Genomic DNA, 21,097 nt, shown 5'->3' with positions numbered 1-21,097 from the left:
AGTAAACAATACTATACAGTATATACCATTAAATGTGTCACAGGCTGTGTTAATAAGCTGTGGGAATTATTTTGACAAAGACTAAGCAAGACAGATGGCATTACGAGTGGAAACAACGACCCTGATACCCAGCAACTAGACTGGGTTTGCAGGTTGGCTTTACTCATGAGGAATCATATGGATTGACTGTTGTCAAGACTTTCCCTGTTGGTGAGGTTTATGACCCCCATAAATACATTTCCCCCTTTCCTCTCTCTCTACTCTACAGATTTGACCCTTGGACAGCCCTTTGTTAACATAGAGAGAGTATGGTAACATCAAAAGGGTGGGGAAAGGAACCATATTTCGGTAATCCAACCAGCTGAAAATATTCATTGGTACTTAAAGAATATGATGTCAGATCAGTTGTCGTCTGAGACATTCTGAGACATTATTACTGATGATAGGATGACACAAATCAGATTCACATGGAATTGTTGTGCAATGTAAATGTTTAAATATGAAACTATTTGTGAAAAGATTAAATGTAATTTTAGCTTCTAAATGAGAGAATTGGTTTTCATAAGTGAACTAGGCTCAACTCAGTGGCCCCACTCAAGTGAACAGACATTGGTTGTGAACTATGAAACATGCCCTTCTTTTCCCTACTACAAAATACCCTTTTGCATTGTGTTCCCAAGCACGTGAGGACTGCTGTCCATACGTTAAAAGGGCTAATATCAACTACAGAACTAAGCCAGCCTCAGCGTGAGCTCTGGTTGCAAACAGTTGAACGACAATAACCTAAAGAAATTAGCATTGTGTTCCCGGTGACGTGAGAACTGCTGTCCATACGTTAAAAAGGGCTAATATCAACTACAGAACTAAGCCAGCCTCAGCGTGAGCTCTGGTTGCAAATGGTTGAATGACAATAACCTAAAGAAATTAGCATTGTGTTCCCGGTGACGTGAGAACTGTTAACGTTAAAAAGGGCGAATTTCAACGTGGAGGTTACAATCGACACGCCGGAAGGATGAATTTCGACTATACCAGACAGAATATAGCATGAGCGCATAGTATGGCAACCTGGTATGAACTTTGAACTCTTATTCACTAAAGAAGTGATACCGCCTAGCCGTTGAGCTAGCAGCAGCAGCTGTAAACGTAGGCTAGGAAAGGACGGACAAAGTATCTATTCTACCACACGACGACGGTACTACCAGACATTCTTCAGAGGACAAGAGATCCCTGCTGGGCAACCCAGCCTTCCATCTACAACCAATCTATCGAAGCGTAGCTCAGAGTAAATATTTCTTGCATTTTCCTTTTCCAAATGGCCGGTTATTTAGAATGCATAAGATTCTGTATTTACGATAGCATAGTTTCACGAGGTCCGATAGCAACCCAAACCTTTTGTTCCTCAGTCTTCCCGTGCTTTCATTCAAACCCAACCCCCTTTCTTTGTGTAACCAGCAGTCATATTGGTTCCGTCCACCAGGGACGTTTTCTTGTATGACATAATTAGTAATCAATGTATGATCCATCCGGTGTATATGTAATTCTGTGTGATTATTTAGGAATTTAGTAAATAAATAATTAAACCAAATTTTGTATTGCTGCCTTGTCTATTTTCCTGGTTTTGTCCTTTCTGCCTGCCCTGACCCTGCCTGCCGTCCTGTACCTTTGCCCTCTACTCTGGATTACCGACCTCTGCCTGACCTGACCCTGAGCCTGCCTGCCATCCTGTACCTTTGCCTGCCCGTGTTCGAATGAATAAACTTTTGTTCTTTCGACGTTGTCTGCACCTGGCTCTTATCTTCAAACGTGATAAAGGGATTATAGAGGTCACCGTTTGAACATGAAGGACAAAAAAAATATACACTCATATAACATTGTTTCATTTCATTGTTTCTGCGTTTTCTCTGTAAGCCCTGTATCAATTGATGGGGGCACTGTAGTGCCATATGTTTGTTATTCCTTGATAAAGGGCCATGATTCAAGGACTCCATCCAGCTACCCTGCCAGTTCAGGTCTCTGAGATCTGGACAGCGTAAGAGACCATAGACATTTGACATGTATAGAATAATTGAAAATAAATTGGATACACATTTAACTGGAAAACAATATATTTTCAAATTGGCCAAAAGCAGCCTTATACCTTAACAGTGACACTGGCCTTAAGTTTCTGGTCATTTCATTTCTAATTCACATCAACTTCTCAAGTTAAAAAGTTGGAGCCATTTGAATGAGTCAGCAGAAAATAGTTCAGTTACCGTTTCAAGGAGGCGTCCCTCTCTTTTTTTTATGCAAAGTGCTGCTTCAATCTACTTTTCTATTTTTTACAACGCTTCAGTCTAAAATGTGGACAACGTGTTAGAGCTGTGCTCACAGAGCGGAGCCAAGTCTTCTTTACACCTGCTGAATATGAAATGTCTATGGTCCCAGGCCACTGAGTCTTGAAGGTTTTTACTCTGACCCATGTTGATCTGTCATGGCCTCTACGGATAAGTGAACCAATGAGGGTCACTGTTGAGTGAGCTAGGGAATAAGACATGTTTTACATTTAACATCTCAGTGTATTCACACAAAGCAGAACACCAGTCTATGAGCTCAGAACTAGAGTGCTTTAATTTCTGCAATTTCGGCAAATGGATTTTGTGACATTTACTTGTGTAACAGTGTTGCTACCGTCCCTCCCATTGCCCCAACCTGGGCTCAAACCAGGGAACCTCTGAACACATCAACAACTGCCTCTCATGAAGCACCATTACCTAGCACTCCACAAAAACAACTACTTCAAAGTCTGAGAGTGAGTGATGTCAGCGATTGAAATGCTACTAGCGAGCACAGCCAACTAGCTAGCCATTTCACACCGGTTACACTTGTGTACTTTACATTAATGCAACTTGGAGAGAGACAATCTGAACATTGCCACTGCATTATTGGTTATGGTATCAAATGAAAGATCCACAAAGAAGTACAGGTATATAAATATATATAAATGTTGATACAGAACAGAAATGCTTTTTTCGGTTGTTACAAATTGACAAAAGCAGCTCCCTTAGGGTGGCGGCCCAGATAGGAGGATAATCAGAATCAGTGTAAAGGTGCAAGGAGATTTTCAGCAACAACTAAAAACATGAACTCTAAGAGGCATCGTGGATTTTATTGGATATGTAAGGCACTCTGTCTTGGAGTTTGTCCTTGACTGTCGATATAAAGATCTGTCATTAAAACCCACAAACATTCAGCGATGATTGATCTGAATATCAATGTCGATCTCCCCCTCATACTGTAAATACCAATACATTCACACAATCTGAGTGAATGTGTTCATATATTTTACTTTTTAGTTGTGTAAACAGATAAAACTCTCCACATATTGGAAAGTATCTGGGCTATAGGCATTTTGATATAAAACTGACTGGAAGTTATTGACAAACCTAACCAATCTTTACTTGTAAATGTGTGGAATTGTAGATAAACATCATATGGCAAGCTCCAAAGCTGGTGTGTGTGTAACGGTCGTCGTATGAAGGAGAGGACCAAAGCGCAGCGTAGTAAGTGTTCATCTTGATTTTTAAGACGAATAGTGAACACTGAAACAAAAAACAATAAAACGACAAATGAACAGTCCTGAACGGTGAAATAAAACACAGAACAGAAAATAAACACCCACGAAACACAAGTGGGAAAGGGCTACCTAAGTATGATTCTCAATCAGAGACAACTAATGACATCTGCCTCTGATTGAGAACCATACCAGGCCAAACGCAAACACAACATAGAAAACAGAACATAGACAACCCACCCAACTCACGCCCTGACCATACTAAAACAAAGACATAAATGAAAGAACTAAGGTCAGAACGTGACAGTGTGTTAAATATGCACATGTATCTTCAAGGTATTCAACATAACCGGTGTGCACTTTGCTTTAAATCATTCAAATTACTTCTGTCACATAATTTATCTTTTCATGGGATTAGCTCACCTCACACTACAGGCCATCCAATATGTCCAAGCCATAATTTTATTGCACAGGTGATAGTCTATCATCCTTTGAATTCTCTGCAGCACTTGATTATTGCATCTTGGGCTTTTTTCTATATGAAATATGATTATGGCGTGAGGAATAGAGTACACAACAAATACAGTATATGCATCTCAGCACAAATGTAAGCACTATACATACGATGCAGGAGTAAACATCTTCCTAAAGGAAATAGTGAACACATTTCCATTTTAATGTCATGGGAAATTCCCTTACATACTGAACAAAAATATAAATGCAACATCCAACAGTTTTCAATGATTTTACTGAGTTACAGTTCATATAAGGAAATAAGTCAATTTAAATCAATTCATTTGGCCCTAATCTATGGATTTCACATGACTGGGAATACAGATATGCATCTGTTGGTCACAGATACCTTTTAAAAAAGTAGGGGCGTGGATCAGAAAACCAGTCAGTATCTGGTGTGACCACTATTTTCCTCATGCAGCGCGACACATCTCCTTCGCATAGAGTTGATCAGGTTGTTGATTGTGGCCTGTGGAATGTTGCTGGATATTGGCGGGAACTGTCATACATGTCGATCCAGAGCATTCTAAACATTCTCAATGGGTGACATGTCTGGTGAGTATGCAGGCCATGGAAGAACTGGGTCTTTTCAGCTTCCAGGAATTGTGTACAGATCCTTGCAACATGAGGCTGTGCATTATCATGCTGAAAAATAAGGTGAACGCAGAGGATGAATGGCACGACAATGGGCCTCAGGATCTCGTCATGGTATCTCTGTACTTTCAAATTGCCATCGATAAAATGCAATTATGTTTTTGTCCGTAGCTTATGCCTGCCGATAACATAAACCCACCACCACGATGGTGCACTCTGTTCACAACTTTGACATCAGCAAACCACTCACCCACACAATGCCTTACATGTGGTCTGCGGTTGTGAGGCCAGTTGGACGTACTGCCAAATCCTGTAAAACAACATTGGAGGCAGCTTATGGTAGAGAAATTAACATGAAATTCTTTGGCAACAGCTCTGGTGGACAGTTATGCTGTCAGCATGCCAATTGCACACTCCCTCAAACCTTGAGAGATATGTGGCATTGTGTTGTGTGACAAAACTGCAGATTTTACACTGGTCTTTTATTGTCCCCATCACAAGGTCCACCTATGTAATGATCGTGCTGTTTAATCTTGGCAAAGGAAAAATGTTCACTGACAGGGATGTAAACACATGTTTGTTTTAGAGAAATAAGCTTTTTGTGCGTATTTAAAACGTCTGGGATCTTTTATTTCAGCTCATGAAACATGGGACCAACTATTTACATGTTGTGTTTATATTTTTGCTCTTTGTAGGAACCTGTTGAGAATTAATCCCAAGTGAAAATTGCAGGACTGAAATAATGATTAATACTTAACATGGTGGAATGGGGCAAAGAATGCTGAGTGTTTGACTCTTGTTCAGTGGAATCTGAAACCAACAAAAAAAGATGCGTGATTGTGTACCTAAGCTTAACTGCTGCAGCACATCCCACTTTTTCATGCCTCCAAAATTGCACAGATTTACACACACCACACACCAGTGCATTCACAGGCATACAGTGCTAACTGCAAAGCAACATTATGGTTTGTTAAAGGCTTTACCTTTTGGCAGTTTAACAAGAGATAAACACTTTGATACCGCTGTACAATTTTCTTGTCATTTAAATCATGAGCTATATGCATCCTCTGCTGGTTGGTTGTATTCTCTCTTACTTAGTTGTTTTTTATTTATATTTTGTCTCAGATAATATCTCCATCAAATAATATTCAGATATGTCTTACGGTTGATTTTAAAACATCTTCATGTTGCGCTGTGCAAGAAAGTTAAAGATATCCCTTAACAAGAGACTTGAAAGGAATGATTAAAAGTGGCACAGGGATTTAAATCCTTCCAGTGTGCCAACTTTAGTGCTTTGAAGATGGCATCTTGGTGGTTGCAGTTAGTACTATGGGGAGCAATACCTCTAACAAATCGGAAAGAGGCCTTGGTTGTTCATGGGCACTTTCTCTGTACAATCTAGTACAGCCTGTTTCACACCTGGGTGGCTCCCATGCATTTTCTCAAAGTAATGTGTTCAAAGGTCCTTTGAGGAAAGTTACTATTTTTCCATTGATCTAATATGAGAGACGCCACTTCTAAGATGATTGTTGTTACTCTTCTTGGATTGTAATTGAGCACACTTTAAGTGTGTGTCCCCGTAGAGCCTTACGACTGAAAGGCTGAATAAAATAGCATATTTGCATGCTACCGTAGATCTCTAAAATATATGTTTCATTGTTTCATAAAACATAGTAGCCCAATTATTTAATATAAAGCTGATTCTTGGCATAAAGCACTATTCTGAATCTTCAAGGCTTGGTTAAATATCGGTTGGACTCTCATCTTACTTTATGGACCAGACTCCATTTGAAGTGTTCACTATATGTTGGAACAGCACCCTGCTGGAGTTGTCCATTATCTGCTGCAGGATTTTGTACTTATCATTTATTTTTATTTTTTATCTTTCCAATAATGGTCTAAAGAAATATACTTAATGAAATGTTAGTGAGAATGATTGAATTTAAATGGGGTCACTAAGATGCAATATTGTTGTTTTTTTATAATAACATGCTTATTTGTCTTTTTGTCTTTTTGCACTCATTTAGCTTCATCAACAGTAAATCAATTTGCAAAGATAGCTATTTCTGATTCCTGAGAGCATCTGTGGAGGTAAATATGCTGCTAGGCTATTTATCCATCTCGCACACTGCTGTGCCAATCAAGACAGGCAAATAGATTAGCTACAATTAGTCAAGTGTAATGGCCCATAAATCACAATCTAAGGGCTGCTGGGAAAACTTGCAGGTTGCATAGTTGGATAACATCATATCTCAATCTCAACTACAATAAACTGAAAATGAAAAAAACAATGCTACTAAAGGAAATGTTGTTACCATCAATACTATTAACACTCTAAGGGTCCAGCAACACCCTTCATCATAACAATGGTTGTGACACTTTTATCAATGAAATCCTGGCCTGTATCAAAATTCTCTAAAATCCCAGACAAAATCTGCAGTCAATTTCATTTAGACTCCAATGGTTACATGGAAAATCAATCTTTGTCGGATTAAATGGAGCCCATTCAGACAACCAGACAAAACACCCTTATTAAACGCCATTACCCTGATAGATTAGCTATTCATGTTCTGAGAGGCCAGCCACTAATACATAATAAAAGAAGATGTGACATTTTCCTAGAATGCAAAAGTGACAATTCTTCTTCTATGTGGATGAATAAAACACATGTAGAGAGAACGCAATATAACGCAATATTGACAACCTTATTCATGCTGTAACATACAACATACAGTAGCTGTAGTTAATTATGAGGCAGTGGTTAGTACTAAGATATCAGTAGTCAGTGCTAAGATATCAGGAGAAAGTGTCCTGATACAGCCAACATTAGATAAGCCCATCATTGTTAATTCTTTCTTATCACTCAAATCAAGAACTTGCTCACGCTACACACAATAAACCATTGTCCTTAAAAGGAATTGTCACAACCAGGAACAAGTGTTGTTGCCAAATGAGACTGATATTGCATTAGAAAACATTTAGGGAATTGAGTTTTGGTATCCCCTCACAACCCTGTAGCACTAACACAACTCTGAATCACTAGGGATGTAAATGTTCCGGGGAAAGAAAACAAAGAAAAAAAGCATGCTTATCTTTAGAAAGGTTTACGAGCAAAGTGCCATGCTCGTGCATCATTCATAGCCTAGGCCCCAGTGTCTCAAGAGAGCTCATGAAGTTTGCTACAGTGTATGCCATCCTGAGAGATGTTTCCGACAAGGGGGGCGAGTTGAGACTCCAGTGATATTTAGACTTCATGGAAAATAAATGACATGCAGTATTGTCCTGGCTGGGTCAAAGTGATTTGTGCTGTTTACTTTATAAAACACACTATACAGTTTTGTAATGACCCTAGTTTGATACAGTTGACCTGAACTCCCTTGAAATGCCACAGCTATCAACCACAGGTTTAATAATGCAAATAATGCCAAAATAACGTAATGGGAACGTAAATGTAAATAACGTAAACGTAAATGGGAACATATACTAAGTAGATAACAACTACAGCAGTAGCCTCATCTCTCTGCACACAGCTTAAACAGTAACCAGTTGAGGTCCTGAAGAGGTCCGTGTTAAAGAAAAACTCCACCCAAGAACTATCTTTGTTTTTTTGTTTCATCAGTCCATTGTTGATAGATTCCCAAAATGTCTTGCATGTCAACAATCAAATTTTAAAGAAACATAACTTTCAAAATAAAGAAATACAACCGTTATGATGCGGTATGCTAAATGTATCATACCGGCTGTAAAAACAAATACCAAAGATCGTTTTGGGGTGGAATTGTCCTTTAAGTGAAATCTACTTTGCAGTGTTTATTCATATGAAATATAATATGCAGAATTTCAGACACAGATTCATGAATTACCCTATAATACAAAAATAACAGTAATTTATATTTAATATTGAGAATTTGTGGCCCATGAGGGAATCAAACAAACTACTCTGGTGATGCAAGTACAATCCTCTGTCAACTTAACCAATGAAATCAATATATAGTAGAGAAACAAGTCAACAGTGAGACCATTACCATTTTGGCAACACAAATATGTTCAGTATTTTTAAACCCTATAATACATCAATCCAGCCAGGCTTTTAATTGGAGAAACATGCAATAATAATAGGTCTCACCTTCATAAATTGCTTTAAATCCTTGTGCACTCACAGCAAAATCTGTTGTGAACCAAAGGGCCATTATTGACCCTGTGCTCACAATAGGCGACGGCAACATGAAGCCAGATAACCTGCGAAAAGAAAGAAATGTTACATAACATCTAGTCATTGTTATCAAATATTTAAGTACTTCACATTATTGTTAGTGGCCCCAGTTTTGTACTGTGCTTTTGTCTCAGATTTTAAGTTTTCAGAGAAAGGACGTAAAAGTAAAATGCTTTACACCCAACAGAAAAGGAAATGACATCAGGCACACAATAACAAGCATGGCAAGGAACAAGAAAAGAAGGACCATAGCATTGCTAGACTGCCTCAAGGACCCAGGAACAAAGAACCAGGGTATGCCTTCACTAGGATCTAACGCTAACACATTCTGGTGTCAGAGCACATAGATAAGATAGTGTCACATGGACAGAGTGCAGCTCACAGAAACAGTGCAGATGTGACACAGAAATAAACCCTACTGATTTTCCCTGTACGTCTACATCGCTAGTGTCCACATTCAATTATAGATAAAGCTCCCCAAAATGTGTATCGCTGTGTGATGTGCACTCACAACTTTCTATTTCCTAAAGCCAGTTCATACTGACCAGATTCTACTGCCAAAATGTCAGTCCATTAGGTGTGAATGCTAAACCAGAGTCGGGCAGCATCTTGTTGACCTGTTAATGCACAAGACAATCAGAGCATGAGGCTGCCAAAGATAAGTAAAGTGAATGTTCTGTAGCTAATGTCGATATTTTCTAATGTAGCTAAATTCTAACATTCAAAAAAGTGTTACTGAACAGAGTACCAAACAAATGCATAATATTTACTGGATAATAAAGGCGTTATAGTTCATTTGTTACAATAGCGTTTAGGTACAAACACCTAGTAACCAATATTATGAATATTAATATCAATATTTTGCCATTAAACAAGCTAGTTAGCCAAACTAGTTAGCCTATAATCTTGTTTCAACTCATCAAGCCAAGAGTTGTAAAGTCCGTAAAAAAAAATTGGTAATAAACCACTGATCCATTAGGTCTATCCAATAATAATTTCAAGAAGGAGGCTTTTAATCCTTTCTCAATGACACCATTACTAAAGGCTGATATGAATCATATTAGTCACTGAAATCAAACGCTTACTATAGATATTTCCTACATTCTTAGAAAATAGGATAACAGTTTTTGGTTCCAGGTAGAACTATTTTGGGTTCCATGTAGAACCATCTGTGGAAAGGGTTCTATATGGAACTCAAAAGGGTTCTACCTGGAACCAAAAACTGTTCAAAGAATTCTAATTCTAAGAATTCTAAGAATGTAGGAAATATCTATCGTAAGCGTTTGATTTCAGTGACTAATATGATTCATATCAGCCTTTAGTAATGGTGTCATTGAGAAAGGATTAAAAGCCTCCTTCTTGGTTTCTCCTATGGGGAGATAGCACCTATTTGTCTAAGAGTGTAGCCACCAATGGCATTCCTATACAGTACTGCTACTGGAGCATGTTCCCAGAATGATGTATGCGCTTCTTGTTTGCAGTAGAGTATCTATCTGCCTGGCAGGTCTTTAATCAATCATTCATTTTATGTCCAGTGATTTTCCCACTTACTTTTGTTCAACAAGCCATTTTGTGTTAATTTAATTTCAAACTTGAGCAGCGTGTGAATCTTTCATTCTGTGTTGGTACAGGAGACAACTGCACTGAATAATTTATTTATTCTCCCCACCCTCCACACACACACACACATACACACACACACCTATTTTTATCCAGTGGATGAAGTGGCTTGCTTGAGCACAAAAACAAATAACTGCCGCTATAATGTTTACCACTAATAATTTGATTCACTCACCTGTGAGAGATATTGTATTTTTTCCACAACTAAAAAAAATGGTATACCCTCAGTGTATTACTACTGTTAGCTTCTGTTAGCTCACCAATAGCTGTCCACACACTGGGTATTACCGAGTAAAATAGATTGTCAGGATATATGTCATAATCTCTTAAATGCCACGCTAATTAATATACACTATGCAGTGAGCCACCTATTCTTCATGGGCCTGTCACTAATCCAAACGATCTACCTAATCCAGACACAGGTGTCAGCGCAGAAACATGTTTCAAGCATATGCACATGGAGGACAGATGACCAACATGGCCTAAAGAAACAAAGGTGCTAAACTGTTTACACTGAGGATGATTGTGTGGACATTTGAGATGTCCCTGTGAAAACCTCTGGCAATAACATTGGTTTCAGTCAGCTTTCACGCTATTGTATATTAATTACCTTATCTATGTATAATCCACAGAAAATATCTGTGTATTCTGCCACCAATATATGTATGTCCTTATGTTATATTGACAACACTATTGTAGAAAAGGCCCATGGAGTTGGAGGAAGAATCCTTTAATTCATGGCCACTTGCTCAGCTGGGTCAGGGGCGCTGTAATTAGGTCAGGTGGAAATGTCTGACAGATCTCAACTCATTAAAAGGAGGAAATCGCCATCGCCTGATCTCGCTGCTTTCTCTTCCTTAACTCCGTTTAATCCAGAAGTTCTGTGTGTCCATGAATCCACCGAATCTGTTACCTATCATCTGAACTATCTGTTGCGATCGGGAGAGGTGGCCATCAGTTATTGTTTATAGTTATTACTGCGGAGCGCGGCTTGAAGCGCACGCTTCAAACCTATTATGTCATGTAAATGGTCAATGATCACAGCCCTACAGATAGATCATCACAGGCCAATTATGCCATCGATATATGGTTAATATGTAATGAAATTACATGGACATATGAAGACAAACTTGAAAGGGTAAAATATGAAACGTCATTGTTTGCTGAACTGATCCATTCTGATATCAAACTGATGGAGATTATAGATTGAATAACCGATCACTGATTGAATTATTTGTATTAGTCTTCTCATGATTATGATGAATAGTTACGAGCCTAAATGACTCAAGGATGATTCCTATTGACTTCTTATTGAACTGAATGACCTAATTATGTTAATAAAGAATGATTGTTATGATTTGATCTTTGTGATTATGAATTTGATTGGATACATGTTATTCTGTTTCCTTTGTTATGCAGCACAGACTACCCAGTAAATATACCACTTTATGGTTAAAGGAATTCCTGCCTCAGTCTCATCCATTCCTCTGTCACCTGACACGTGACCACCTGTTCACCTTCACTGTCAGTCATCCTACCTGTCCAGCTACCCACACAGATTCCACTAATCTTTCAACTGTTGCTTAAAATAAAGGGATACAACCCTAAACAGCTTCAACTTGCCGAAACACCATCTTAAATGCACCCTTTGTTCAATGAGAATGGGCTCCTTATCCTTGCTTGACATTGAATTATTGTGTGTTTTAACTCTCAGTTCCTCTTGGAAAATCACTTGGAAAGTTGTCTAAGAGTCAAAACGTATGAAATAAGTGGTTTCTCCGTCACCTCAAAGACGAGACCCTTGAGTAAATGCAGCTCTTGTTCACAGATGAAAACTCCTGATTAGCAGCTGCACTGACAACAGCTCTGAAAACAGAATTCCTTTTGACACTGCCATGGCCACATCACCATACTTTGGAAGCACACAATTAATTAGACGGTGATTGTTGTTATATTGATAATCCCTGAATAAACACACCGGAACTGAGGACTAGAAGGAAATAATATTCAGGGTATTCTCTTTAGTTTTTCAATCAGTTAAAATGGAGAAGGGGAACAGTGAAACAATCCCAGAGTAATGACAATAGCAAGACTAATGCCAGGGTCTGGTCACAGAGACAGTATTAGTGGTTAGTGTTCAACCGTTACTCAATTTCAAATGGAAGAGTGGCAAGTTGCAAACAATGTGAGGGTTTTCTCAGAATCAACAGACAGTTATGGGTGTGAGGACTTAGATTCATGTTGTCAGCTTTTAGCTCTTGGGGAATAACTTAGCCATCAAGTACAAAAACCAAGTACAACAAATACATTGCTAACATTCACAAAGGACTAATTGACCTGTCTGAATGGAATTCTTAGAGCCTGGATACTGTACAGCACGGCCAACTAATGTGTATACATACCATTGTTGACCAATACCATTGTTGGATAAATTGTGTTAATAAATACAACCATCTTTATGGCTAGGATTTGAACTTTGGCTTCTAATTCGTCAGTTTGGGACTTTTTGAGTGCATGAATGTTTGCAGTTTGCAAAGAGATGCCTGATTGGTGTTGAAAAATCATATTGTCAGTAAGTTCCCAGACCAGTCAGAGGCTTTTATTAGAGTCCATAACAGAGCTAGGCTGTGGAGTTGTTATGATGCTGCTACTCTTTCAAGGGTGTCAGCACAGTGTGCATTAGCTCAGAGAGAACATGGGACTTAGCTCCATTTCCAATGACTCCAAGGTCTTTGGAGTAACTGTAGGCCTATCTGTTTACTGACAGACGATTCATCCACCTTGACTTCTATCCCTCCCTTTTAACGATAATTTCTAAAGTATTTTCAGAAGTATAGCAATAGGTTATTCACAGATGATGGAGCATCCTTTTTTTATGAAAACCTTTTTTTGTTATAAACCTATACACAACTTTAAAAGATTAGGGTTTTTACGTCATCTCTATTGACCACTGTGACAATTCATCTTTAAAGGCAAATTGGTATAGAAGTCCAAAGATCATACATCCTGGCTTTTCTCTATAGGTTCAGATTTTTGAGCTGAATAAAAAAAAAATGACTAGGAAAAGTAACTAAGTGATCACTTAGTCATAAAGACAATTGTGTCCAATTACTTTCTTAGAACGCCCTCCATTTTTAATTTGCTTGATCTGGAGCTTAATTGCAATGTACCTCAATGGACAAAAGAACAACACTTTGTGTGGAATAAAGTCAGGAAGCTCTGAAATTGCCTTTATATTCTGTGATGAGGGTTCCTGGAAATGAGAGATGTGTACATAATTTCACTGGTGATCTTTGAATGTCTGCCTACAAGTCATCAATGGGGCCAGTGTGCACCCATACAAAGCTTCCATCAGTTTAGTTAAGAGAGATCTCATGTTCGTGGTTGGGTGTATGTGAAGATTGATTCAGTGCATGTGCTCATTTGCATGCACAGTTGATTGCGTTACTGTTTGACTATGAATCGAGTCTGGCTAGTGATGAGACTTAGCCTAAGAGCCAAGTAACAACAGGGGTATACTACACCACCACAGCCAAAGTAAAAAGACAAATATCGAGAGAAACAGGGGAAAGGAAGTGTTGATTCTGTCTGTTATTGACAATAGGTCAGTCTGTCACACAACTTGTCCAATGAGACCAACCACTGTACTCGTCTGCTACTGATTCTTATCAAGACGCAATTGTACATTTGGGAAGGAAGTGCTCTTTCACACCGAGAAAGGGTGATTGATTGTTGAAAGATTGTTCAAGTAGCTTACTGTGAGGAACTATAGTTTTAATATATTATCATTCGCAATGGACGTTAAAAAAGTACTTTCCTATATTTCCAAGCAGCAGGCCAGGTAGTTATGCATGCTCAGGTGTGCACGCTCTCTCAACTTATATTATTATCTATTTTAATAAATCCATTGAATACACCATCACAAATAAATCCATTATTAATTTATTTTAGGCAAGTCCGAATAAAACATAAGTTTAATTTTGTTACTGGTCTGTGCAGCCTACTGTATACGGCTGTGCCATGCACATTAAATCAATAGTTATTTTGTTCATTAAACAGACAAGACACATTTTGGCTACCCTGATCACAGTCAACACATATATTTTATAGTAGGCTAAGAATATAATGAAATATAACTACAATTAACATATAAAAAGTTATATTTTGAAACTGAGCAGGCGTGGTGTCTTACATTGAGAGCATCTTCATCATGATACCAATAGAAAATAATAGCATTATATATTTTCTCGAGCATGTGAGTCTCATGCTCATATTTCACAACCTTCGCGGGCTTTTGGAGTTGCCTTTACGCGACAAGATGGTAGGCATCCAATGCATATGGCTCCGGTAAATTTTTCAAATGGCCGGTAAACTAAAATCTTTCCGGTCATGTTGTATGGTGAAATATTTTCCTGGAACAAGAATGGAATGAGTTACATTTGAATTGAAATGACCATCGATAGACCTTTAACCATATGAATATTTAATACAATATTCTGCCCATATTTCTATTTTTGAAGGACTTTTATGTTTTAGGTACAGTAGCCTACAGAAGCTACTGTAAAATGCATTTGAGTTTTTCTTGGAAGAGAAACACCATAATATTGCATAATCAAGTAGATGTGCTAAAAGATGCCCTCTGGTGGTTAAATGAGCTTTAATGGCAAGCTCTGAAAACAAACCGAAGCATACTACAACAAACCAAAGCATAACGCATGCAATTATGCAGTATGACGCAACTTTTAAATGAGGAACCACTGTGTGTCACTAATGTATTTTAAGTGAATGGTGAGCAGCATTACCATGTCATAGATGTAGGATTGCTTCGTCAATTATCAAGTATCTGAGAAATCGGTTCCGCTTAGGCTTTGCCATTCAACTCTTTCAATTCCTCAAATTATTGTTTTAAGTCAATTGGTCTCGACTGTAATACTGTAACTCTGTGGGGGCCTCAGAGAAGTGGGTATAATGTCAAGCATTTTAGTTTCAGTTCTAAGGTAAGGAGAACAGTGCAGTTCCCTCGGCCCTATTCATATTACAACGTTTCACTTCAAGAGTTCTCCATGAGGGATGCTTCGCCATGCAAAAAATATCCTTGGCTGTCTTAGAAGAGGTTTAGTTTTCTGGCTTTGTCAACCTCTGGACTGAACAATGACAGTCATAGAAAAAGTATACTGTGATTTCATATTGCAGTTTCAAGTTGACTGATGTATCATTCTCAGTCCTGGGTTATTCTGTTTCTGGGATTATCTTTGTGCCTGGTTTGTGAATAGATATATCTCAGTAGTTGACAATGGGTTCACACCTCAGTCACTGATACAGAGCTGATTCTAGATTATCAACCAGTGTATTGTTTGAGGGTATTTATTTTCATTATTTCTGAGATCCATCAGTATTCACTCTATAGTATTCACTCTACAGCATTCACTCTAGTACAATGAAGTCTAAGTCATCTCCTTTTGTGTTTCAATACCCTCAAACTGCAAGGTGTTTGGAAACAACAGACAAAACAAGCAATAACTATGTTAGAAACGCTATATATACAAAAGTATGTGGACACCCCTTCAAATTAGTGGATTTGGCTATTTTAGCCACACCCGTTGCTGACAGGTGCATAAAATCGAGCACAGAGCCATGCAATCGCTATAGACAAACATTGGCAGTAGAATGGCCTTCCCAAAGAGCTCAGTGACTTTCAACGTGGCACCGTCATAGGATGCCACCTTTCCAACAAGTGAGTTTGTCAAATTTCTGCCCTGCTAGAGCTGCCCTGGTCAACTGTTAGTGCTGTTACTGTGAAGTGGGAATGTCTAGGAGCAACAACAGCTCAGCCGTGAAGAGGTAGGCCACACAATCTCACAGAATGGGACCACCGAGTGCAGAAGCGAGTATCTGTCCTTGGTTGCGACAGTCACTGCCAAGTTCCAAACTGCCTCTATAAGCAACATCAACACAATAACTATCCATGGTCGAGCAGCCGCACACAAGCCTAAGATCACCATGTGCAATGCCAAGCGTGGGCTAGAGTGGTATAAAGCTCTAGAGCAGTAGAAACATGTTCTCTGGAGTGATGTATCACTCTTCACGATCTGGCAGTCCGACAGACGCATCTGGGTTTGGCAGATGCCAGGAGAACGCTACCTGCCTCAATGCATAATGCCAAGGAATAATTGCCTGGGGCTGTTTTTCATGGTTCGGGCTAGGCCCCTTAATTCCAGTAAAGGGACATCTTAATGCTATAGCATACAATGACATTCTAGATGATTCTATGCTTCCAACTTTGTGGCAACAGTTTGGGGAAGGCCCTTTCCTGTTTCAGCATGACAATGTCCCAGTGCACAAAGCAAGGTCCATACAGAAATGGTTTGTCGAGATCGGTGTGGAAGAACCTAACTGGCCTGCACAGAGCCCTGACCTCAACCGCATAGAACACTTTTGGGATGAATTGGAATGCAGACTATGAGCCCAACCTAATTTCTCAACATCAGTGCCCGACCTCACTAATGCACTTGTGGCTGAATGGAAGCAAAGCCCTGCAGCAATGTTCCAACATCTAGTGCAAAGCCTTCCCAGAAGAGTGGAGGCTGTTATAGCAGAAAAGGGGGGACCAATTCCATATTAATGCCCATGATTTTGGAATGAGATGTTCGACAAGCTGGTGTCCACATACTTTTGGTCATGTAGTGTGTTTTGCCACACCATGGACTCAAGCAACTGTCTAAGAAATACACCCCAATATATATAGTATAGTGAATCATGAAATGGACACCAGCTCTACCATTTGTCATCCTGCAAAAAGGTGAGCACGTTATTGGAGCCCACCAACGGTGTAGTCAAAAAATATTGGTATATCCATCACATGGCTCAGCAAGCCTTGGCTCTCCTTGACTCACAGTACAACTGCATCAATCATAGGAGTCAGACACAGACTCTGTTCTGTTACAGAATTCAATTCCCTGACAGTGGTACTCTCTGCAACCCCCCCAGCACTTTTGCACAGAATTCAGGTGACTGAACCGTGACTTCTGATCCATACGGATACAAAGGCATACACTACATGGAACCCAAAAGAGTTCTTCAAACGGTTCTCCTATGGGAACAGCCGAAGAACCCTTTTAGGTTCTAGATAGCACCTTTTTTCTAAGAGTGTAATAGTGTGCTATCTTGGATGTTTGTTTTTCCCATGATGAGCATGATTGATAGCAAGACCTTTAGCATATAGAAAAGCATAATTAAAATTGTTAAAGTAAAGTGGTGTGAGTTTGTGTCTTATCGACACTCCCAACATGTTCAGCATAGCATACATTAGGGTAGAATAACCAAATATGCTATTAGTGTTTTTATCAAATAATAAGAAACACTAAGCCTATAAGTGACTAAAATACAAAGTCACTACAGGTGACTAAATACAAAGTCACTACAGGTGACTAAATACAAAGCACTACAGGTGACTAAATACAGAGCACTAAAGCAATGCCTGTCTGTCAGCATTGTCTGTTTTTATAATCTAGTGCTCCAAGCAATTTTCACTCAAATCTAAAGTAGGGTAGGAGAATGTTCACATTATGTCACCCCTCACACACTACCTGAAAAATATCTGAAATAGTCTATAAAATGCATTCTCTGACAAACCATTAAAAACAATGTCATAAACTGTAGACGATAGTATACTATGGTCGAAATACATTAGTATTTCTATATTTCTATAATATAGTATTCACTGTAGTGTTTTTGCGGACTTTAATGTAGTATTCACTGTAGTGTTTTTGCGGACATGACTGTAGCATATGGTAGTATTTACTGTAGTGTTTTTGTGGACATGACTGCAGTATATGGTAGTATTTACTGTAGTTTTATGCATACATGACTGTACAGCGGTTGCTCCACTAAAAGTTTTGTGATTATGCTGCGGGACTTTGTGGTTTAGGTAATTTGTGGTTTAGTACAGTACCTTGCTTCACCACTTCATTGCTCCAGACCAGCGCAAGGGGTAGTTAGAGCACTGATTATGCTTTTGGGTCCTACTGTGTCTCTGACTGACAATTAATGGGTGACATAAACCTAAATAGAAACGGATAATTGTGCACGACTTCAGTATTACTTACTAAAACTGTTGTTACACTAAGGCTTTTATTATTTTATTTTGTTAAAATTATTTTGATCTTACTGTAGTACTGTAGCCCAATCCCGACTGGTCACGTTGTACAGCGCCTGAGTGGCGCAATGCTCTATGCTCTGTGTTGCTATAGATGCTGATTCAATACCTGTGCTGGCCTCGACTGGGAGACCCATGAGATGATTACTGGTTTTTGGTTTCTCTCCCTCTATAATATAAATAAATCATTCTAAATAACAAACTGGCTTTATTTACAAATTAGTAACAATGTCTCACCCCATGTTCAAGAATGGCCCTTTTCACACTCATTTTATGTTATTTGAATACAAAATCATCTCCAAAATATTGGAAAATACTATTTCAAACACACACTTTGTACAGAGCCATTATGGCTATTAGCAGGTAGCTGGACAATAGACTTGCCTAGAAGGAAGGTAGGGGGAGAATTATATCGTCAAATGCATTTCTAAGTTAGGTTGGCTGTATCACAACCTGATTGGTTGCAATTTAAGTTTAATCCACCAGAAAAGACAAAGCAAATAATACCATAAAAAGTATTATTATGTATCACATCCGACCGTGATTGTGAGTCCCATAGGGCGGTGCACAATTGGCCCAGCGTTTCTCTCCCTCTAAAAACAGAAATAAATGTTTTGACCTTTACAAATATTATTTAGGTCTTTATTCAGATTACAATCTCTCCCTTTCATTTAAGAAAAACAAAATTACCTCCAAAATATCATTATACTGTATATGATCAAGTTGATGGCACAGTCATATAGCCGACACCTACATAAAGCTGAGTGACTCCCTCATTCATGGCTTTGGATTAAAATAAATAAGTACCAACATTCTTTCTGATAGTCTTTGATAGACCTGGACACCATGTACATTATCATAATAGCCCATTATGGGGCGCCAAAGTGGATGGGGCTCCAGCAGTGCAAACAGATGCAGGTTCGATTCCCGTGCCGGCCACCACCGGGAGACCCATGAGGCGGCTTTTGGTTTTAGTTTAGAATCTTCTATATGTAATTATTTGCGGAGAGTCACGCCATATGTTTTGATAGACTGTAGGCCTACCGTAGGTGACATGAGTCTCACTAGTGTTGAGTAATGTGCTGTTAAAAGTGGTGTAGGTCTTATTAATTTAAAGAGCATATTGAAGTTAGAAGCAATAGGATTTGAAGCAATATCCTACAACTATTTTAGCACTGTTTCACGCTGCTCTGAGACAAGCATGGGGACTGGTCTTGATAAATTAATGAGATTTTTATTTTCACTCTCTCTTTGGGTATTGGTTAGACAACAATTATAGAAATGTAGAAATGTTATGCTCTTAGTGACCCCACAACACAGGGATTCTTAGCTAAGTAGCCAAGTACTGTAGCCTACTCCCGACAGTCAAGTTGTACAGCGCCATATTTTTTTATTTTTCTTGAAATAGAAACACCATAATATTAATCAGACTAATTGAGCAAAATGTCAGTCCCATATATATACACTATGTTCCTACAAAAAAAGTTTTTAAATTCTCTAGTACAGCCACTATTGAAGGCTATCAAATACTTCTCAAAGATGCCCTTTGGTGGTCAAACTACCACTAACTAGCGTTAATGGTATCAGTGGTTCACACTTAAATAACGTGTCATAGAATTCTGCGGCACCACGCAAGCTGCGTCACAGTACTCTGCAACTTTTAAGGGACGAACTACTGTAGTATACTGTAGTATTTACTGTAGTGTTTTTGCTGATATGACTGTAGTATTTTGTAGTAACACCTGCCAACTAGAGTGAACTAAATTGGCACACCTTCCAGTCTACGCCAGTTACTGTTTAATGAGCGGAATACCTCAACAAGAACATAAGACACACAGGTTTGTGACCAGCCACCTATTGAGTTAGGTCAACAGTTCTGAGCAATGCAACGGACCAGACAACACCTTAGCAAGAAAATATATTTTTGATTTCAATTGTAACATATAAACATTAGACACAGGTTCTTTGCCCATTAAAGGGAAACAGTGCAGAGGCAGATAAAAATAACATGATGTAACGATCGTCTGTTGAAGAAGGTGTGGACCAAAGCGCAGCGTGGTAAGTGTTCATACTTATATTTCAACTGAAAACTCAATAACAAAAATAACAAAGAGAATGAACGAAAACCGGAACAGTCCTGTCAGGTGCAGAAACACAACACAGAAAATAACTATCCGCAAAAACCCTATGGGAAAAAGCGACCTAAGTATGGTTCCCAATCAGAGACAACGATGGACAGCTGTCCCTGATTGAGAACCATACCTGGCCAAAACAAAGAAATACAAAAACATAGAAAAAGAAACATAGAATGCCCACCCAAATCACACCCTGACCAAACCAAAATAGAGACATAAAAAGCTTTAAGGTCAGGGTGTGACACATGAAAAGTTTATTAAAGCTTAGAGGATTACGTTTGTTTGTTTGACACAGATAAACACACATCAACAACAGT

The 21,097-nt window shown here is 38.8% G+C and overlaps 1 protein-coding gene across 1 annotated transcript in view; it reads right to left on the bottom strand.

The window, feature by feature from the left end:
* The window catches only part of LOC139381109 (CUB and sushi domain-containing protein 1-like), a 528,754-nt gene that overhangs the window by 297,155 nt on the left and 210,502 nt on the right, over nt 1-21,097 (bottom strand). Inside the window, exon 3 of the mRNA XM_071124395.1 lies at nt 8,784-8,896. Coding sequence (XP_070980496.1) covers nt 8,784-8,896 — 113 coding nt within the window. The remainder of the gene's footprint in view (nt 1-8,783; nt 8,897-21,097) is intronic.

Source organism: Oncorhynchus clarkii, chromosome 23 (assembly GCF_045791955.1).
Source record: "Oncorhynchus clarkii lewisi isolate Uvic-CL-2024 chromosome 23, UVic_Ocla_1.0, whole genome shotgun sequence".
NCBI lineage: Eukaryota > Metazoa > Chordata > Actinopteri > Salmoniformes > Salmonidae > Oncorhynchus > Oncorhynchus clarkii.
The sequence above is the reverse complement of the archived record's forward strand: the minus strand, read 5'-3'. Positions and strand labels throughout refer to the sequence as shown.